General features: G+C 39.7%; 1 protein-coding gene across 1 annotated transcript; it reads left to right on the top strand.

Moving 5' to 3' along the window:
- Positions 1–1161: 1161 nt before the first annotated feature.
- On the top strand, positions 1162–20967 carry sdcbp2 (syndecan binding protein (syntenin) 2). Its single transcript, XM_035158900.2, has 9 exons — positions 1162–1356; positions 9394–9444; positions 10328–10424; positions 13590–13690; positions 14316–14480; positions 15503–15678; positions 17497–17668; positions 18378–18469; positions 19389–20967. The coding sequence occupies exons 2-9, from the start codon at positions 9394–9396 to the stop codon at positions 19441–19443; spliced, it is 909 nt and encodes a 302-aa protein (XP_035014791.2). The 5' UTR covers positions 1162–1356; the 3' UTR covers positions 19444–20967.
- The last annotated feature ends 2734 nt before the right edge of the window (positions 20968–23701 follow it).

The following is a 23701-nucleotide window of genomic DNA, read 5'->3' on the forward strand; positions in this document are numbered from 1 at the left end:
TGTTCTGTTCTCTTGTTAAAGCTCTGGAGCAACTTTATAATTATTCCTTGTCATTAGTGAGTCCTCCTCAAACAGTTGTACAATATACTGTCACTTTTTATTGTTTGTGTGAAGAATTTTTTATAAACTATGATCTATGATGCAGAGTGAAGGTAGAAAACGTTGAGTTCATCCTGTGAAGATTTTATAGTCCTGTCACCACTGACTGCTACAAAGCGCTGGTCGCCATTAACATTTTATCAATATTCAACATATCGTGTGTCCAAATTGAGCCAAACTCAGGACTGCACTTCCCTGGACTGTTAACAATACACATGCCAAGTTTGAAGTCTATACGATGAATGGTTCTCGAGATGTGCGTTCCACATACAGACAGACAGACAGACGGATGTTTGTGGAAATAGAAGGTAATAGTGATGCGTGGATTGCAGTTACACCCGCAGACTTGCCGTTGATCTGCAGGTTGGGTGGGTATAGGTTTGTAAAAATGAACATTTCTGATTAATAGCGGTTGGGTTTATGTGGGTGAAATAGGCCAATTGGAAGAGTTATCAGAGGTCAATTTGGTTTCATTTTTCATAGAAACAAGGCCGCTCATTCCCACGGCTGCAGCACCTTACAAAGAGAGACTTTAGCATTTCTGCAACGAGCGCTGCTAGCGAGTGCTCATTCAGCACGGCCGGGAGTATCATTGAGGCGTGGATGACAGTTTATTTTTGGAATGTTCATCCAGGTGTGGTTCTCTAAATTAGAGGAAATAATTACTTCGGGTGGGTGAGCCAAGCCTAAATGCGAATTAGGATGACGTCAGAGCCGATCCACACATCTCTAGAAGGTAGATAATTAAATAGATGGACAAAGAAAGACAGAGAAAGAGAAAGAGAAAGAAAACATAGTAAATGTAGAGATTTATCAACCAAGTCTTTTTTTTAATTGCCTTCTTATCCTCGGGTCCTCGTAATGTGGGGCTATTCTGATGCAGATCAAATTTGAGTCTGGGATGAGGATAAAACGATCGCACAAATAATTGTATATGTTTATTCAATACTGTCAAAATATCAAAGCATGTGTTTATCCTCTTTAATGTTCAGTGTGGAGCCATCAGGTCTATGCGCAGTCACCGCCCGTGTGACCCGCACGGGGCGTGGCTTAAGGCGGCAACAGTGATTGACGTGGGCACCGCGAACCAGGAAGCCAGCAGTGACATCACTTTCCAGAATTCCCCCTCCAGAAGCGTCTCATCGACGGAAGCCAGAGCGACCCAGGAGAGCGAAACCAGAGAAATACAGAGAGGAGAGTGCCGCTGTCAGCCGTCCACGCGTGTTTCAGTCTGTTTCTGCCACCAACACATTAAAGGTGAGTGTCTCCATCAAGCCCCTCGCACCTCAGCCTTGCTAGTAGCAGCTAACGGTTAACAGCCAGGTTTACCTAACAAGCTAACGTTGCGGCTAAGGTTAGCTCCCTGCTCCGCTGCTCCGCTGCTGTTTGTGTCGGAACAAAGACGCGCAGCTCCCCGCCTGCTCGGCCGTCCTTCATATACTCCACAGTGGGGGCTAATCCCGCACATCTGTTCGCTAGGCTGTGGAATATGTGTCTGTCTGCCCGGACCAGCTAACAGTCTGTGGTTCATTTTTAATGACAGTGGAGTGGGGGCACCGCAGCGTTAGCTAACGTTTATTAGCAAGTCAGTCATATGACATACACAGGGCAGTTATACCGGCCTAACAGTACACACACACACACACACACACTTCACCTCAGTGTTATAATATGACGGGATATATGCTAATGAAGCTAGCGTGTGTTCAGCCCTGTGTGTTGTCTCTCAGCCTAATGGAGTTGCTGTGTTGTTACAGCGTCATTACAACAACTCATTGAGCCTGTTTACATGAGATGACTGTATGTTAGCCTCTGGACTCGTGTAATAGGATCTGGTCTATTTAACATGTACATTAGGAAAGAAAGGGTGTGGGTCACTTCAGTTTTTCCTTTTTCCATTAACAGTCCTCTTCCTCCTCCTCCTTCTGCTTCTTCCTCCCACTCCTTCTGTCTCTTTCCCAGCCATATCAATAGACCGGAATAAGTTGCCAAGCAGACCACATTCTTCTATTTAACCAATTCGTTCAGGCCGGCTGAAGTTAGCTCTGTCTTTCCTCTCCAGGATCCACCAAAGCGTTTTGGTTTGCTTCCTTTGCCTCACACCTTGAGGCAGAGGAACAAGGAGCACAACAGCTAAACCGCTCTGAGTTATATATAATATAAATAAAAGCCTCTTACATGTTTTAAAAAATTTGCTGGAAATTCCTCCTTTCACATTCCACTTGTCCCTCTCATCTGAGCTGCAGTACCAGAGGTGACTCAGGGATTAGATTATGGCTTTACAAGAGCTGAATCCAAGCAGTCATTTTTTTCCCAGGCTTATTTACTTATAACTCTGGCCTGCACGTCCGAAGGTGGGAGGGTGAGGGTAATACACGGAGCAAACAAACACAGCTGAAAAGTAAACACTAGTAGGTATTGAAATGCCCCTCTGTGTCCACTAACACAATGATGCACTTGTCTGCCAGCACTGACAATATGAGACTGGAGTAGTGGCTGGAGTAGCTTGGAGAGTGAGATGTCGCAGTAATGTGATTGTGGTTTATTTCAGGGAAGACTTGGGCTTTTGACCTCATATAGTGATGTGCTGTGTCAGATTTTTACACATGAACTACTACACAGACATCTCCGGAGGTGAGCGATGCTTGAGCAGAGACAGGCATCGGACCATATGGCCAAAAGCTCTCTTGTCTACATGTTTGGCACTGCTTTTTTTATCATGAGATATTTTGGCAGCGTTTCTTTGACTTGACCTGAGTGTGAGGATCAACATATCTATTTTTATATAATACTGTTCTCTTCCTTCCTTTTTTTTTTAGCAAGATAACTGTTAACATGTCTTGTGATGGTGACACAGTGTGGTGAGGAAAATCTGTTGCTTCGGTTCCATTAGTAGAGGGTCTGGAAAGAGAAAGACTGAAGTTCAGTCAGTCTCTTTGTTTTTTATGACTTTTCATTTTATCTCTATTTGAGAGACTCATCAGTGCAATACACTGGGTTTGTGTATGTGATATGATACTTCCCAGGTCAAGCGGATCATGTATTAGCTGTGACATGACCACATGACAACATTGAATATAGTTTCTTTGTCACTGTCTTGATAAAATTCAGTGTTTTTGTTATCAGATCATTCAGTCACATAGTCATCGTGGGATGCCAACTCAATTTGGCCCTTTGGCCACTAGAACAAGTTCCTAGCTGTGTGATTCATTTTAAATTCGAGTTTAACTGAATTTGGTATTTGCACTACTTCAAAGCTCAAAGTTATAAGATTTAACCCAGAAAGAGGTGATGGGTTTAACATGAAAGACAGACATTTTCAAAAGAAGAAGAAAGAAAACATTTAAGGTATATATTGAGTTAGCTCTGTTAAAGGATTCCAACATGCCGTGAATTTAGGTACTGGAATCTCAAATCTGTGACGGAAGTAGAGCTGCAATAATTAGCCGATAATCGATTTAGTTGTTGACGTATATTTTCAAGCAAAAATGCAGAAAATATTTGTACGTTTCTTCTTCACAGATATTATAGGGTCAATGACGTATAAGGATTTTCAACAGGCAAATTTTAAAATACAAAAAATAAGAATATCTATTATAATTGTTCAAACATTAGGAATGTTGTGTACACATAAAATCATATAAAAATTTCGAATTATTTGATTTTATTGTTTTTTCATCTCACTGAATTGGCTGTGGCCTTAAAAAATGTCATGTGGTGCGACCGTGATTAATCTTAAAATTAATTCATTTCCTTAATATGCTTACATTGTTTTTACAATTTTTCACTAATATAAAGTCATTAAAAACAAAGTAGTTGCATTTCTCTTGAGTTTTTGTAAACAATAATCTCATAAATTTGTTCTATAATGTCACCGTCCCCTTCTTAAATGTAGTTAACAGACTTATTTTCCTGTAAAGCGCATAAAATTGAGAAATTTAATTTAAGCATACTGTATCAGTGATTAATATTTCAGCCACAGAAAATTTATATTTTACTTTAAATTTAATAAAAGTCTTGGTATAATTGGTCGCACCACATGATGAGTGGTCGCTCCAAATGATATGAAAACCTCCTATCGTTTAAAGAGATCAATAAACAATAAATTCCGTACAAAAAATTGATTTAAACCAGATTTTATTAAAATTTCATAGACTTTTTTTTTAACACAAACATTTCATAAACATAACAAAAAAAAAAAAATATCATCAAGAACATTTAAGTGCAGCACACATTGTTGTGAACAAACAATTTATTAAACTTGACGTGTGAAAGTGGGGCACGTGCATCTTCTGGCTGCTACATCTACATCAACCAGAACTGGTGGAATGTTCTCCATAGATGGCGGGGTAAGGTCTAACACAGCGTTTGCCATATTTTTACTTTCTCTGTAAGTTCTGGATGCAGCCCTCCATTTCTCTCTCTGTTTCTTTTTCTCTCTCTCTGCCAACTCACTTGACTTTGCATATGGAATCTTTCCCTGCTGTTCATTTCTCTGGTAGCTGAATAAGATATGTAGTGTCATGCCATAAATCAATAAGTTATTTTGGACTAATGATAGATGAACATTTTAATGAAAATATGCATTTCGTCCAGGTAATGAAAAACACATAACGCAATATGTACTTCATGTTGTTTTCTTTGTAGTTTTCATTTTTAAAATGTTTTAACATACCTTTCTCTTTTCCGAGCAAGGTACTCCGCTCTTGCTGCACAGTCAGAATTAACACGCTGCATATGGCGAGTGGTTTTTATTTGGCTTGGAAATGGTATCTGGTAAAATACATTGAAACAGTTATAAATAAATAAATAAAAACATAAATAAATAATCAATTACTAATAAATGCATAATTACCGAAGTGAAATTACATGTACAATTTTTGGGGTGGTATATTCACATGTTATTGTACAAAAATTAAACATAAACCGTTGTTTCTGAAATATTAGAAAAAATACTCTAATTGCATAGAAATATTTTCCAAATAATACTAAAATAAAGCACTTTATGTATATAAATCATTAATTGAATATAAAAATAGCACAAAAACTCCCAATCTAAGACTTATATCTATCATGTAAACCACTCGCACCACATGATATTTGATCGCACCACATGATATTTTCAAGTTCAGTCAAAATTTACAGGCACAGAATTGGCCACCTAAAGAAAACAAGCTAGGTCAGCACAAAAGGCCACTATGGAATTTATAATCAAAATATATATTTTTAGAAATAGCTTAAAATTCATAGTTTGTTTGAGGTCATACCACATTATATCCAAATGTGGCAACTACATACCAGCTCTTAAAAAGGTTGTTTTTTTCCAAATTTGAGAGAGAGTTACAAACCTGTTGCTGCTTCCACGGGTCCTTGGCAAAATGGTTTATGATGCAACTTCCTGTCTTTGAATGGGTTTCAACATCAAAGTCCCATATTAGTCCTTTCTTGATGCGCACCACATGATATTTCATAAAATGGACATCATCAGACAAAGTTTGTTTGTATAATATGATGGAAATATAAATACAAATGCTTTGCAAAATTTGTATAGGACTACAAAACACTTTGGAAATCACGCAAAATATGGCAGAAAATAAATTTGAATAGATTTTAATTTCAAATAAGTTTTCACAACAGCAGTCATGACCGGACGGTAGCACCACACGATATTTTGACACTTTAAAAAACAGAAACATTGAAATAACTAATGTTTTTTGGAAATTTTAAAAAATTTCAGAAAATTTGGAGAGGTACTATATATATGGTATTTCTTTATGTATTTAAACCTTCTTTTAACTGAAGAAAATGCAGCCGGACAGAAAATATAGGCATCACGTCAATGACCCATTATCTTTTTTTCTGTCTTTATTATGTCTACTTGGATCTGTACACCTATACTTTGACAGTTGAGACTGACAGAAAATACGTGGAGAGGAGGGGTGACATGCAGCAAATGTCTGCAACTTGAGTCAAACTGGGGACATTGCTGTTTATATAACACTTGATATAATAATTGTGTACCTTTTTATGTTTTGGTTCCAAATCACCATAGACAATATGGCACAGAGAGAAATGTGGTCATTGGATTAAAACGAACTGTTTTCAGACTCAAACATACTTGTGTTTACTAGCTGTCAGATCATCCCTGCATGTCTCTGCTTGTGTTATTGGTCTGTGGGCGTGATGCTGGTCAGGTGACTGACTTATTGCTCACTTCCTCTTCAGGCTGTTTAGTTTCTGTGCTGTACTAATGAATCTAGTTTTGGTTGGAGCTGAACCACAGGGAGTTCCCACTGTCATGTAGAAACCATCATGATTTGTCACATAATGGGATCCTGTGAGCCAGCATTGCCTGTGCTGTGGTGCTTTATAAAACTCCACCCATGTTTACACATGTATGTTCTGCAGCAGCTTGTACTACTGAGGTTTTTCATTGTAATTTTTCAGTTTTAGGTGTGTGTTGTTAGTGTTTGAGCAACAAGTGGAGCAAGAACAGTGTGGAAGTCCAGTTGCCCAATGTAGCTGAACTACTTCTGCCTGTGTTCCCTCTGTCCTCCTTTCTTGCTTTGGTCCACATGTTAGTCATTTTCAGTAATGAGGCTAAGCTCAAAGTCATCACACTCATTTATCAGCCGTGTGAGAACAAGATTAGATAAGAAGATGTGGTGCCAGGGTGAAGTGATCCATTGTGAAGTCACAAAGTCACATTACAATAAGTGGCCCTCTTATTGTCTCTGTGCTTTACACAGACTGACAGTGTCTATGCAGGCACCCGTCCATAAGCTGATGTGCTGTGGTATTTTGTGCTATTTCTGGAACTTTGCTGCCAGTGCTAAACTGTGTTTATGGAAAGTGTACTGCATAAACCTGGCTATTCGGTGGCTTTATCTTAGATATATGTGTTATTCTACCAAATGCTGTTTGGTACCTCAGTTTTCCATGTTGGACAATATAATTACATTATCTGCTCACTATCAAGCAACAAACTGCAGAGGTTTAAAACAATTCTGTCAAAATATATGCCAGGAGTGGATTTTACTAATATTGCCCATGTTAAGTTATACTCTAATTATTAGGGCTGGGCAATAAAACAATATCATTATTAATTGCGACATAATTTCCATCAATAGCTATATAATAAACTTGATATAAGAAATATACATTGTGCAAGCACAGTGAGGATGTATAATAGTTAATGACATACCTCGTATTTGTAACATTAATCTTTAAACTTCATGAGCCAAATACTAATATGAAATTTATCATGATAATTATCAATACCGACTGATAAGAATATTTTTATTTGGCCAAATCGTTTATTAGGGCCCGAGCACCGACAGTGCGAAGACCCTCTTGCTTTTCATTTGATTATTCAGGAAAATGAACTGGGAGCTTCAGGCCTGGTGAAAATCAACGTATTCTGGAGTAATTGGAAATGGGCGTGGCAAAATGGCTCAACAGCGCCCCCTAAAATGCAGCAATTCCGTGTGATTTAACCGATCTTCACGAAATTCAGAACACACGTGTTTCATGACCGAATTAGATTAGATTAGAATGAGATTAACGCAACGGGAAGTTGGCCATTTTGGATTTAGTGGCCATTTTTTACCATTTACACATGACGAACTCCTCCTAGAGATTTCATCAGATCAACTTCAAATTCAGTGAGTGTCATCTCAACAACATGGAGATTAAAATGAACTCAAAGTTTTAGTGTGCGTGACATGGTCTGACCGTGGCGTGGCGTCAAAGTTTGATGATTTGCCAAAAAGAGGGATTTATTATAACTCCACTGTGCATTGTCCAATCAGCACCAAAATGATGTCACATGATCAGAGTCATGGCCTGAACAGCTCGATGTGTCAAAATTAACTCAAGGTCATATGCCTCCTACTGATCAGTGTCAAAATGAAGTTGTTGTAACTCCGCTGCATATTGTCGAATCTGCCCCAAATTGCTCACACTTCATCAGAGCCCAAACCTGAACAGATCTATTATGTATGTATTGAGTAGTATGTAGTGATAGTGATAGCGCCACTTACTTTACAACTTAAATTCGATTTACATAAAATTGTCACCGTGTGGTCTGCACTTGATGCACTTTAATGCGTGATTAGTAGGCGGGGACCGGCGCCGCGTGACGGACGCAGGAAGTGATGCCTTTATCCTTCCTGCAGTGCACATAACGCACGCAACGCAGAGCCGTTTTGCCAGTCCCCATCGACCCTCCCCCATGGCAGCATCAGGTCCCGGGTTCGCAAGTGTTCGGGCCCTCACAGTGCTGCTTCGCAGCCCTAGTTTGTGACTTACTATTTAACTCCACCCAGGCTTTATATAAAAGAACACAGCAAATAATTCCTTGTTGTCAGTTTGCTTTAATGTCAGTGGTCATATATTCCTTTGATATCTTTGAATGTTGCAAAGATGAAAGATTTATACGATCTGAAAAGAAACAAGCGACCAGAACAGATCTATGTCTAGTCTGTCTGTAGTGATAGTGATAGCACCACCTACTGCCAAAAGAAGGTAAGCCTCGTTTTACAACTTTAATTTGATTTACATAAAATTTTCACTGTGTAGTCTACACTTGATGGCGTGGACTATAATGCAGTGATTAGTGGGCGTGGTCCAGCGACAAAACGCACGCAACGCAGAGCCGTTTCGCCCGTACCTTGTTCGCCCTCCCCCACGGCAGCATCAAGTCCCGAGTTCGCAAGTGCTCTGGCCCTCACAGTGCTGCTTCGCGGCCCTAGTTAATTATTATAATCATGTCCTTTGATTAATTGTTTTCATAAAAGTTATAATACATTGTAATTTTTTTTTGCAACCAACCGTCCAAACATATTTAATTTACTGTCATAACAAATTATGAAAAGCAGTGATTCTAAGATTTAAGAAGCTGCCTGAAGCTGTGGTTAGTGCTGCCAACTCCTGAGCAGAACATGTGTCTCTCTTTGGTTTTCTTCATCAGTCACTTGTTTATTTTATCTCTGCATCATTTCCTGTTTGTCAGGTGAACAGCACTGTTTTGGTTTTGTCTGTGGTTTGTAGAAAACCACACTTAACCAGAGTTGCTTTTGTCTCTGTAAAAACGGCAGGACTAGCATCCGTTTAGAATCACATGGTCATTTGATGCATTATTAATGTAGAATGGAGCTTAATGGAGCTTAAAGGTAATGGATAACTTAAGGCCTATGCTGAGGCCTATATAGCAGGGTTATTATCTGATTCAGCCATTCTGTTCTCCTTCTGTTTAGGTCATCCACTCACTGCTGTTTGTGTTTTCTCTTTAAGATGTCTCTGTATCCATCTCTTGAGGACTTGAAGGTCGACAAGGTCATCAAGGTAAGTTTTAGTTTTTTTCAATTTATTCTACTAGTTGTGTAATATCTTTTAGAGCTTTTACAAGTTTGAAGATAATCTAATAGAAATATTTTAAATAAGATAAAGATAAAAATCTATAGTAGTTTTATGGGCAGATCAGGCTGCTTTAATTTTCGATATTCTTCGTTTGATCTGTGTGTTATGAGTCCTAATTTAATAAAAGTCAATAGAAAGTAGGGCTGCACGATATATCGAAAATGTATCGTCATTGCGATATCAACATGTATCGCAAAAGACGGCTTAAACTGCAATAAATGTTGTTCCATGCACCATGTATTCACGCTCTGCATGTCAATATATTTGGCCAATCAAATGGATCCCTGCTGCCCTACATAATAAATTAATGATATTCAGATCATTGACGGGTTTTCCTTCAACGAATCATTGTCGGAAGAAGAGAATAAGAAGAGAATAAGAAGAGAATAGAGAGAGAACAGAGAATTACGAGGTGGCTTCGTCAAATCTTGCTCTGCCTGCTCCCAACCAAATTCTACTGTGGAAACTTCTAGTGATCACGTTTGTCATGGATCAGATTCATCACTATGAGCGGTTGATTATATAACATAATTGAGTAGCTTATTTATGATCATAGAACCTGAAGGAAAACCGCGAATGCACACAAAGAATTTGGTCTCTCTCTCTTAGTGGTTGACACATGCTCTCTCTCTCTCTCTCTCTCTCTCTCTCTCTCTCTCTCTCTCTCTCTCTCTCTCTCTCACTCTCACTCTCACTCGCTCACAGCACTCATCATAATCATCTAAGTCACAAACATCGCCAACACCATCACCAACATTGATTGCATCTCACTGCCATCCACTGACTGTTACATTTAATTACTCTCTAGGCCCAGGCCCAGTTTGCTCAGACCACCACCCCCATGCCGGCCATCACTGAGGGAACCTACCAGCCTCAGCTTGCTACTGCTGGGATGCCAGGATCAAGTGAGTGTCATATATAGTTTTAAAAGCTTTTATAGAATATGTTATCCTCTATTGTGTTGAAAATGTGTTTACACATTACACATTACAAGTAAATGCCCACCTTTAAAGCAGAAATGCCTCCTACTATACCTGCTCTCCTATCTCCATATTATTTTGTGTTCCATTTCCTTGTTTGTAAAGGGTGTCTGCAGTTCTTTGAACAAGCACAGATCTCTAGTATTGGGGGCGGATGAATACGTGTGGAGTGAAGGGACTGGGCTGGGAGGTATACATGTAGTTATGCTCCCCCCCTCCTCATCGGCTATGATTTCTCAATCTTTCTTTCTGTGTTTGTGACTTTCTGTTTCTGTCTCACCCGTTGTGTTTTGGCTCGGGATATGTGTTTTTGGAGATTGTATGAAAATGGGCCCGAACTGCAGTAAGTTTTACTCAGATGGAAGAAAAGAGAGAGAGAGAGATGAGTTAGGCACCCACAAATGATTAAAAGTGGGTAAAAGATGGGCATGGGGCCCATTAGAGAAGACAAACGTTCGGCTTATTTTCAATCACATCTTTCAATTTTCTCAATCTCCAGCTCATTCTGCTTCTCTTTTCTCTGTTTGGATGCAGAGTCCTGTGGGCTTTTGGTCTTTTGTTTTTATCTTAGCAGTGACCAGAAGTTACCATGGAGACTGGCTCTGGCAGTTGTGCTAGGACAGGGCATGATGGGAGACAGAGAGAGGAGGAGGAGTTGATTTGAAAAAGAGCGAGGAGGGAGGGGGCGGGGGGCAGTAGTAAGCTCGAGGGGTAAAGGAAGAGTTTGTTCTCTTGGTGGTGAGGAAAGAAAGAGACAGGGAGGTGAAAGGAGATGGCCTGGTTGACATCCGTGCTGGACCACAGCCCACTGTGTTCCATCTTCTCAGATGTGCCATCCCTGCACACAAGGCAATGACAGTCCAGACTTGTCCTGATTGTGGCTCTCCCATGGTGGAACAAGGTACCAAATGAGCACGTCCGTCCCTCTTATCTTTAAGAACCTTTGAAGTCTCCCTTATTTCAAAGCAGCTCCTCTCCTGACACCAAACACCCTAGCAATTTAACTAAGCCCCTGTTCCACTGCTCAAAAAACCCACTCGCATCTGGCTGCTTTTGTCTGCAATGGGAATGAATATAGTTGGCATTCACTTCCAGTTCAAATGACTATGCAGGTTTTTAGTGATAGAAACATTACATCCAGGTGAATGCGCTAATGCGCGAAACTGAAAGGCAAACTTCTTTTATCGAGTTTATTGTCGTAATTTTTAGAGGGTTTAGACACACAACCTGTGTATAGCTGCCAAATTTGGTGTAAAAGAGGCACAACACTACACTACAACAGATTTTTCACTCAGCACTTACATCAAGGTCTACTGCTGTACTGAAGCTTTTGCGTTGTCACTCAGTTTTAAGTCGCATTGGATAAAATCATCAGCCAAATGAGTAAATATAAATTGGTCAGATTCACTTAGTCTGTAAATAGTGATCACTGCACATAAATGGCCTCAGTAACATGGTCTTTCTTCTGCCTGCCAAGGTTTTCTTTTATCCTTGTAGCAACACGATTCATACTATTAACATTTTTAATCTGCATTTTCAAAGCTGAAAGATCATTACATTTATGATTTTACCCTTCCTTCCTTAAAGCTTCAACAGGACACATTTGCCTGGTAAAGCAAGATTTATAATCAGCCAGCAGGTCCTCATTTACTGACTAATTATGAAGTATGGGCTGAGTTCAAGGGCTGTTTCCCACACACTGTTATTAAAGATAGCAGAAAAGGGGCAGATAAGGCTAAACTGCAAGAACAGGGCGATTGTATAGCTTTGGATATAGCCATTTGTTTTATTTTTATTCTGTGGGCTTGGATGTGTAGGCATGTGTTGGAGAGGTGAATGAAAGAAAAGGTGATGAAGAATGAAACCGCAGAAATCTAAATGTGGAAAAAAGAGTAGGCCACTAGAAAAGGCTTTCTCTGTTTTCTGAAATAAATAAAAAATATTCAGTAGTACATGATGAGTCAGATCTGACTTGTTCTATCATTTGTACTTTTTGTGCTAACATATCATTCTCTTCCTGTTTTGTACTATGACTAGAGCTGTTTCCTTCTGATCACATGGGTGTGGTTCATTTGTTGCTGACTCAAACCATGTTGACTTGACGGTATCTTGTAGAGTCATTGCTGTTGAACGAGAAAAGTCACTGACTAATACATAGATTAATTTCGACTTAGAAAACAAGTTTCGACTTAGCGTTATCTATATAATTGAATGTATCGCCTTTTCAAATCGCACCAACTTGGCACTGCACATTCCTGGACACACAGACTGTAGCTAGGACTTTACAGTAGCCCTTCTACTTGGGCTTTACCGATTCTGAGACTTAAGCCCATACTCTCATATCATGAAACAGGATGAGAAAACCAAGATATATTTCAACCTTATGTAACAAATATTGTCATTGCATAATTAACACTAAAACACGTGTTAGTTTTTTGAGATGAAGTTAGGAACATGAGAATATTTTGTTATAATTACAAATGACACCATCTGCTGTCTTCTTGCTGCATTTTTCACATAAATATTTTTGGTCGAACCATGATCGAGTGATTTCACCTGTGGGAAAGGTTAGGCAAGTTTAATCAGCTCAATTATAACCTGAGTGCATAGCACAAAACTGAATACTGGTGCCAGGAAGGTTTATTGCACTGCAACACACAGTGGTCAAAAGAGGCTTCAGTGAAGCTCATGAATGACCATGTTGAACAAAAAATACAAAATCTAGGAAAGAATGAGATCTGATTTGAAAGAAAAAAAACTCTTGTGGTGTGGCTAATATCACCATATTTGTATACCTGCAACTTACAAAATACAATTTCTTAATTTTATTTGATCACGGTAAGAGCTTAAGAAAAACATACATTTGTATTGCCATATACACTAATGTACTTATGTATTCAATATGTAACCAAAAGATAAAAAATATTTTCTCTCCTCCTCCACCTTCTCCCTCTTCTCCTACCAACCAACTGTCTCTCACTCTCCATCTCTCCCACCTGTTTGTCCTCCCTCCATCTGCTCTCCACAACTCAATTCTTTCTTTGGCCTCGCTCCACCCACCTCCTCCTCCTTTCACCCAAATTCGTCCAGCCTTGTACCCAAATCTGGAGGAGCTGGGCGACTACATGGGCCTGGCCCTCAACAGTGATGAAGTCCAGAGGAACCTGGCCCTCTTGCCTGTGACTGACAATGTAAGTGTTTGTTGTGTATTTTTTAGACTTTCCCTAATTTTTTGGGGTGTTTCTGCTGCCTCCAAGTGGCCATTGTTTTGTAAATAGAAGGCGCCATGAGCTGTAGATGTATCCAGGCACCGCAGTATTGGGTTCCTGGTGATCCACATTAGTGAATGACTCACCATAGGCCTGGAGCAGTGTGTGGGAGTCTGTGAGCTCTTCACTCTCCTCCAATTGAGTGTATGTATGTGTGTGCGCACAAGTGCGTGGATCCTGCACATGTCAAGGCTCATGCAGCACCTGAGCTTGTCAGCTGGTATTTCTGTGTTCTCAGCCTTTTATTAGTGTCTTCACCTCTACCATTATTTAAATTTTTCAAACATATGTATATATTTCTTCATTGTTAGTTTGAAGCATATTAATGATTGAGTTTTCAAAAGCAGTGCCTGAAGCATTCCTGACCTCATTCACTGGGGGAGGAGGAGATGAAAGTTAATCCTCCCACATACCTCTATTTGAAGCTTAATTCCATTTTACCTCTAAATTTTAATTTAATCTTTAATCCTTTTTTTCCTGTCACCTCTCCCAAACCGCACACCTTCTCACCCTCCTTCCTGCCTGGCTTTCTTTCCTCACTCCTCAGCAAGTGGCTGTGCCCTCCAGCTCAGGTGTTGGGGCCATGGTGCGACCCGTGACGGGGACAGACGTTGGCATCATGCGGGCAGAGATCCGCCCAGGGCTGCGGGAGATTATACTCTGTAAGGACCAGGATCGGAAGGTGGGACTCCGGCTCCGCTCCATCGACAACGTGAGTCAGCATCACTTCCTCTTTGACAGGAACCTGCATTGTTGTTAACCCCGATTCAACACCACACAAACCACGCCCCCTCTTTCACTCTCCCATATTAGTTCAGGGTTAAGTAGGGGTGTAACAGTACAGGTGACCCAACCAAACATTTCTGGTACGGGCATTTGCAGCAAGTCCAACTGCAGACATTATTTGTGTGTGTACGGGTCTCAAATTCCGAGAGACAACTTTAGCAAAAGACCGGATGTGCTGTAGGCTCGTGATCATAGCATCCGCAGACAAGTGTGAAGACCCTCCCTCATCATTTAAGTCCCAAGTTTTCCAAAATATGATATCTTTCATACTAGTCAGCTCCCTAAAATGATCTGAGATTGACCTGTTTTTATTAGCATGGAATATCCCTTGGAATTAGGGTAGCTTTAGAGTGGTAATGCGCGTCTGAATGTGCACATTCTGGTCTCAGACTTTTGAAATCCACTGTTGTTAATAATTCAGTTTGTACTGAGTTGCACTAATACAGTGGGCAGGGTTGATAAATGAGTTGGCAAACAAAGAAGATGCAGAGTATTGGTAATGGATTTACTGCTGAAAAGAAATGGACAGCTCAATTGTGATTTTTTTTTTTACACAATGCAAAATATTCTGCAGGAAACAAAGCAACCAAAGAAGAGACAACATGCTCCGTTTTGACTTTTGACTTTTGACTCATCAATTTTCTGAGTCCTCCAAAAAAGGCAGTAAAACCTGAAGTGTAATGCTCCAGTCAAGTAAAACAGTGTAGCCCAAGCCTTCTTTTGATGTTTTGCATCATTCCCTTCAGACGTTCATTGTTTTAAATCATCTAGAACTTCTTCTCTCTCTTAGTTTTCATGAATATCTAACATCTTCTTTCCTGTGTCCTCCTTCCACTTGAGTCAGTCCTTTTTTTATAGCTACTGTCAGTTTTCTGTCTCTTCCCCTCCCTTCTTACATTCCCTGGAGCCATGTTCAATGTTTTATCTGTTTCCTCTTTCCTCTCACAGGGAGTGTTTATCCAGCTGGTGCAGGCTAATTCCCCTGCGGCCCTGGCCGGTCTGCGTTTTGGGGACCAGGTCCTTCAGATCAACGGTCAGAACTGTGCCGGCTGGAGCGTAGACAAGGCCCACAAGGCCCTGAAGGCTGCAGCTGAGACACGCATTGAGCTTGTGGTCAGGGACAGGTGAGGAGTCTTTGATTCACTGAGGACAAAAGATTTTAACAGCATGTCCTGAACCTTACATCAATGTTCTTTTTACCATTTTATGTTGACTCCAATTTAATTTTTTTCAATTATTGGTAATAAGAAGTGAAATTACAGAAGAGACATACAGAAACATACACTGCTCAAAAAAATGAAGCGAACACTTTTAATTGTCACAGAATAACACCAAGTCAGTTAAACTTCAGGTTTATCAATCTGTCCATTTGGAAAGCACAGGTGATTGTGAATCTATTTCACTTGCTTTGGTGCAAATGAACAACAGGTGCGATGGAGAGGCTAAAGCAGGACAACCCCCAAAAGGAATGGTTTTACATATGGTGGCCACAGACAATTGCTCTCTTCTTATCCTTCCTGACAGATTCTTCTCTAGTTTTGTGTCCTGCTGGTGTCCTTGTCACTATGGTAGCATGAGGCGGTACCTGCAGCCCAATCAGGTAGCACAGGTAGTCCAGCTCCTACAGAATGGCACATCCATATGTGCGGTCGCAAGAAGGTTTGCTGTGTGTCCCAGCTCAGTCTCAAGAGCATGGAGGAGATACCAGGAGACAGTTACACAAGGAGAGCTGGACAGGGCCTTAGAAGGGCATCAACCCAGCAGCAGGACCAGTATCTGGTCCTTTGTGCGAGGAGGAACAGGAGGAGCACTGCCAGAGCCCTACAACATGACCTCCAGCAGGCTACTGGTGTGCATGTTTCTGACCAAACTGTCAGAAATAGACTCCATGAGGGTGGCATGAGGGCCTCCTCTAGTGGGACCTGTGCTCACAGCCCAGCTGTCATATATATATATGATATGATATGATATGAGTATAAAATGGATGGTATGCATTAACATGACATGCACGTTCACAGTTCCTGATAATGTTATTTTAATTTTAACTTTGCCTTTTTAGAAAAGTGTATGTCATTGCTTGCTCCCTGCTTTGATCCGTTTCTTTTTTTTCTTTCTAAGAACCCCTAACGTTAGTTACTGTTGCTGGCAGAGACAAACAGTCATTGAAAAACTGGCTGCAGCTCATGAGAACAGGCCCGGAAGCTAAATCAGCCTCTGAAGAAGATAGTTCATTTTGACAGCAGAGGATACTGTTTGCTAGAAGCACACAACATGATTCTGTAGATTCATGCTGGATCTTACAGAAGCCTGCAGTCAAACAATTAGTTAATTTGTCTATTTGACATTATTGCTTAGTTTGTTGACGATGTTTGTTTTTTCTGTTTTAATGTTAATCATTTTCGTACCCTTGGTTTTGTTTGTAGATGTAGTTAGTTTGAGAGAAAAGTACTGAGAATGTCTTAAATGCTTTATGATCCTCCAGATTATATTTTGACGATCATTAATATATTGAATGGAATCAGACAGAGGATGTGTAGATCTCATCTCTATATCTTGTATTTAACAAATAATCTCCATTTCTCCAACGAACAAAGAAAACATACAAACATCACATGTGCATAAAAGCCTTACATTTCTATATGTATTTCTATATTTAACCCTAGAGAGATTTTGTCTGTTTCCTGTCAGTCTCACAGTATTCTGCAGTGGCTTCAATGTTTGGCTCCCTCTGGTGGTTCCTCCATCATTTGCTCTTTGCTACACAACTCTTCTTTTATCTATGATTTTAAAAACGTCAAATAGTCTATTTTTATTTTATAAATGTACAGTTACTCTTTGTAACTAAGCTTTATACCTGTGGATCCCTAATCCTCTCTCTCTCTCTCTCTCTCTCTCTCTCTCTCTCTCTCTCTCTCTCTCTCTCTCTGTCTCTGTCTCTGTAGGCCATTTCAGCGCACCATCACCATGCAAAAAGACAGCTCAGGTCACGTGGGCTTCATCTACAAGTCTGGTAAAATCACCTCACTGGTCAAGGATGGCTCTGCTGCCCGCAACGGTCTGCTTACTGAGCATTTCATCTGTGAAATCAATGGACAGAACATTATCGGACTCAAGGTCAGACACTTGTTTTTCTGCATATGAGCCTTTGCATCAAATAGTTTGATCAGTATAAGTTCATAATTGGGTATGAAATAATGTGTAGGATGTAAAGAGCAGAGAAGAACATGGACTATAAATGATTCATTACAATGATTCTCATAAGATGTTTGGTGGGTTTTAAGTTTGCACCTGGATGGCTGCTCCTATATAAAAGAATGTAATAAAAAGTGGGCACGTGCAGCGATTTAAAGTAAGTGCAGCACTCACCAACTCCCAAGTCCGTAAATGTTAAGTGTTTAGTACGTATCAGCAATGTTTACTTATTAGTTTGCTTCACGTAGGCCTGTAGTTTTTGTTCGCCCTGTGGTTAGATTCAAGTCTGAACCTAACATTGTGATTCAACAGTTTTTCTCCTCTGATTTGATGCATTTCATGATCGTTGACGTTCAATGACCTCCCGTAAATGGTACACACGTGTAGCAGTGAACAGCCTGCCTGAAATATTTAGTTCCTATTTATTATCTCTTTTAGCTTCCACTATCAGACAAGAGGTTTGTACTTCGTTAAATTGTTTTTTAATACCACAGAGTGATTTATGTCTATTATCTATCAACACATTGGAGAAAAACTCAAGTAAATGTCTTTCACAAAACCTTTGTTTTTAATGTCATTTTTATTCATTTAAAATTAAAAATGCTGACCAGTCACTGTGTGTAAATTCCAGGATTCTCAGATCAAGGACATTCTGACCACCTCTCCGACCACCATGACCATCACCATCATTCCCAAGTTCATCTATGAACACATGATTAAGAGGTGAGATAACAGTTGACCTGATCTAGTGAAATAAGCTCATCAGTCATGTAGTCAATTCATGTCAGTGAGTAATAAATGATCCGGGTACAGTTCAGTTGGGCCTTTGCTCAGGTCTGTGATGAGTCCACAGATTAACCACAGGTATTCTGGTTCCCCATGTTACACCCTCTCTTTTCAAGTATACAAGTATATCAATTGTGCAAGTATACGCAGGGTTTTTAAACACAGGATAACCCCCACTCAAAGAAAAAGGCGAGTTTGTCTTTCTGTGTTTTTACTAGGTGCATGTATGACGTCACAAAGGCACAAATTAGCTCATTCACACGGGAGTCACCTTCTCATCACTTCCGATTAGAACTCGTGTTCGCAGTCGTTTGACCAAGGAGTGAAAGATGATTGTATCCATTCCCATTGCAAAGCCAGTTGTTATAGGTGTAGGTGGAAAAGGGTCTTTAATGTGCTTTGCTCAGTATGAGCTTTTTAAGGTATTCGTTTGTGTACTCTTTTGTAACAAATCAAACATTCAAAAAACTCTACACAAGTCTTTCTGACTCTTAACTTCTAATTACATGTCTTAATTCACTAGTAGTTTTGCAATTATTAACATTATTGACTGATTAACCTACACAGCTAAAGGTGCCTACTTTTTACTCACGAGATACCAGGTCCAGTTGCAGTTTGGACTATTAATTGCCATAACTTTTTTTTTTTTCATGAGTTCTCTGTGACACAAGAGAACACAAACAAACTCAACACATCAGTTAACATGAATTGCTGTCAGTCTCCACAGTCTGATTCCATACCTTGGTCCATCCTCAAAGCTGGGTGACATGACCAGAACGGTCCACTTCCTGTGTTAGTTGTCTCGGCCGTCATTTGTAATATGTCTTAAACTTATTGGTGTGATTTTGTTTTCCAGGATGTCCACTGGTCTCCTGCGGTCATCCATGGATCACTCTGTCCCAGAGGTGTGAAGACCAGGAGGACGAGTGTAAACTGTCAAGATATCTACTATACAGATCTCTCTCTCTCTCTCTCTGTTCTTTATTCATATCTACCTGTCTCTTTCCGTCTTCATACCAAATCCCCTCCTGCATCAGAATCACTTCACCGTTTCTCATCCTTAACATCATAAAAATGCCTTTTTTTTTACTCTTCAGTTGTTCACTCTATTCTTTTACCTTTTCAACATTCCCCTCACCGCTGTTGACATTTTTACTTTTTATATGTATTAACCTTGTAGTCTGAGTATTACATGTTTATTTTTCCCTTATTTTGTATTTGAGATCGAGGACAGTACAAAACATTTTTTGAAGCCATGCACACGATCATGAGTCCAGAGCTTCCTCCTCAGCGTCGAGATGAATCACTGGCAAATGATGTTTTTCACCTTGTCAAAATGCTGTAGAAGCCAGTGGTCAGTCATTAAAAAGCTAAAGAACCACAAAGATCACGGCTGCACTTTCTGTCCTAGCAATTGGCCCCTAAATGTGTATAGGTTACATCTAATCAGAGCTGCACTAACACCCGGGGCCTCATGTGAAAACGTTGGTTGACTTCGAAACAGACCCCAGTGTATGTTTTTACTTGGCCAGTAAAACTAATAGATTTTAACAAATTTGTCGATTTTAGTTTAAACCATATAATGGTGAATATTAGTGTTGATTTTCGGCACCAAGATCACGTTATGATTATTTTGTTCCTTCTACTTGACACCTAACCTTTATAGACCCTAGATTCTAACATGTACAGTAAGTGAGAGATACAATGTGGGAATTTCCAGCTCCTCCATGAGATGGCGATGAATCATTGCATCACACTTCCTGTCTCTGTGGGCAAACGTTACGATGAGACTCTAATGTGTTCGGCGGGTCGCTACTGGGAACAGTGTGTGCACATTCCAGGGGGAAGTGTAGGGAGATGGGCAGCAGTACATGTTTGTTGTCATATGCAGCTTGGACTCGGCCCTGTCCATAAACACACGAGCAGCACAGTCAGACCAGATCCTGGTGCAGTGTGTGGGTGTTCGTCTTGTGTTATTTTCGAGGGAGTCTTTGGTATTTGTTTGGACAGGGTCCGCGCTGGGCAGACCCACTAAGTGCACTTTCCACTACCTTTTAAGAGGTTGATTTTCCTGTATCCATTTCAAGTTCAATGGTCGTGTTCATGGTGCCTCATGTTAATGAGAGAATTCATGAAAACAAACTTGTTAACTGTAGAAAAGATATTATGCTGAAAAATCATCTGCTCAGTTTAAATTCCTTCCTCTGCTGATGAGCACAGTGAGACTGAGCAGAGCTCGCAGTGATTTCTACTTGTTATATATAGAGTCGCTCCTTTTAATGCTGTTCATGTTTGGATGCATGTATTTCCTTTAATTTTCTAGGTATGTAATCTGATAAGCATTACTGTCATTCTGTAAAAAAAAAAAAATTTATATACGAATGTAACCAAGATAATATTGTAAAACAAATAAAAAATCTTTCTGTTCACATTAACTGGGTTGTGTTTGTTTCCCCCCTTCACCTCATGTATATTTACACGTAACACAACATCAAGCAAAATAAACATCCAGAGACAGAGACGACAGAAAGATTTCCTCCATGCTGTTTAATATAGGGGGTCTGCTCTTTCTTTACACAGTGTGGTGGGAGTGTGAATGGAGAAGTAGTCTACTGATGTATTTTACTGTACACACTACTATTGCCATTAAAATAGTTCATTTACAACACATTATCTGTAGATACTAATGATGTCAGCTGATTGACTAAACAAGGCATTGAATGCCCTCAATGGAAGAATGTTAAAAGACTGGATATAAACTCTGTATACATTAATTTCCATTACATAGTCTATGGAACATATATTCAGACAATCAGACAAGGAATAAAGCATAAAATGACATCACATGTTCAAATATTGACAAAAAAAAAAAGGCAAACTCCCCTCCCACCTCCTCCTGTTGTCCCCAGGAAATATTCAGCATCATGTATGTCTAAGGATATACGTAGTATATAATCAACCAGTCACTCACATCGTACACTGACACAACCTCACACCACAGCAGGAAGTTCAGGTGTATTATGGGACAGGGGGGTCACTGTAGAGGTACAGTGAGGGACAGCCGAACGGCCTACCCTGCGTTACAAGGATCTTTTGATAAAGTGCTGTACGGTCAAGATTGATTGGAGGAAACTTATCAGTCACATCCCGACGAGTCTGAAGCCTCTGCTGGGACTCCAACAGTTAACATTACTGGACTGTCAGAATCCCAAAGAAGACCGCTGCAGCCCATGGTGTTTGAATGTTAATCAGCTAGACGTAGGAGATTTAAGATGTGACTGTCACCAAACCTGTTTAGCTCGAGTAAGTGAAGTCATGCAGGTTTAATACAGGCCTCTCTAAACATTGAAAACATATTAAATCAAAAGACAACAAGCTAATGAATACAAAGTCCCCAAAGTCCCATTAATAAAAAAAATTTGATTTAGTGTTTGCAGGATAATAATTTGTCATCTTAAATGGACACAACAATAAATTGGTAAGAAATTCAAGATACGCATAAAAGTAGCATAATTGAAGAGATTTAATAATAACCTGTGCGTAACTTGTATGTATATGATCCATAGTGTGTGGAAGATACACACAAGTTATTAACTCATGTGAACAAAGTCATGTTTATCTTATATGAAAAGATACAACCTCACTTGTGTGTAACTTGTGGACAATTGAATAAGAGATGACTTGTGACAACTTGTATCCAAACGTGTCACCATCATGTCTGAACAAGATAAATGTGTGTATAAGATACATAGAGATTGGAGAAGATTCACTATCATTCATTAATCCATCAAACTGCTGAATTTAAATGTTTTACCTTGTCCAATTTATATTGAATTTTAGTTTCTTATTTCTTCTTTATAATTACTTTTATTTAAAGCACTTCTGTATGAATTGGGCCATGCAAATAAAGTTTATTATTATTATTATTTTATTCATATGCAGAAGATAAGTACATACTGTTAGATGATATCTTTTGCTAATAAGTTAGTACAAGATAAGATCATATGCAAACAAGATAAAATAACATTTGCAAAAATGATAATATGTGCAAAAAAGCTCCAGGTCTGTGTTAATTAATATATATATATATATATATATCATTTATAGTCTTGTGGTCTCATGCACACTAGTTGCATCTTGTGCAACTATAATTACTCCTATGAACAAGATCGTTTAGAAATGCTAGATCCATGTGTGCAGGAGACACTGAGCTAAACTCGTGCGAACAAGATAATGACCCGCACAAAATGAAAAAATAAATCTTTTAGGACTTCAGGGTCTTTGTGAAACACTAGAAAATCCACTTACTGATCATCACTCGTCTACATGACTTTACAATAAGAGCTTTGAGAGAATAAACTTATCAGACACATGACCACATAATGCAGCTGTGCATAGAGGTAAATTAACAGGGCTGAGATGATCGCTGCTACCCACAACAAACCTGAACTCCTGAACCTCGTAACACAGCATCACGTGTTCACCACATCCGCCCTCTCTTCTGCTCGGACACCCTGTTTCTGTTCCCACAGCCTGTGTTCGGTGGCAGCACCAGACTCAAACCACAGTACAGTGCAGGCATACACTCGCCATCACTCTCATGAGTCATCATTTCTTTACACACAACATTAATATTGAGATTAACAATAACATTCTCACACCTGCTCCCTCACAGGCTTGTATGGCTTTTTGTAAAACATGAAATTTCTCTATCGTTTGCTCATCCACTTCAGCCAAGACTCGTGTCACTGACAGCGGTGACAAAGAGGAGAGGTGGTGGTGAAGTGTGACGGGGGACGGGGGGAAAGGAGGCAGTCCTGTGCCTCTAGGCATCCACTCAACCTTTTCATGGCTCGTCATGATTGTCACTGATGTCTGACAATCACACCTTTTTGACCAGTTAGCATAAACACTGCTCATTCTCTGCCTGTGTGTGATTTTAAAAACAGCATTTAGACTTAAATGTTTTTGGAGTTTCTGTGGCCTGTAGATACTGTACATGTAGAGCTCAGATCAAAGGCTCCTCTCACAGATGAAAGGAAGCTGGTTTGCAGTATTCACACTTATAATGACACGTGTTTTAAACTATTTTCTACCTGAAATATCTGCATTTTCTGACATGAAATTACCTGTGAATTGTTTTTCAACAGCACTGTGTCAAACTTGATT

This window comes from Hippoglossus stenolepis, chromosome 6, assembly GCF_022539355.2.
Source record: "Hippoglossus stenolepis isolate QCI-W04-F060 chromosome 6, HSTE1.2, whole genome shotgun sequence".
In the NCBI taxonomy this organism is placed as follows: domain Eukaryota; kingdom Metazoa; phylum Chordata; class Actinopteri; order Pleuronectiformes; family Pleuronectidae; genus Hippoglossus; species Hippoglossus stenolepis.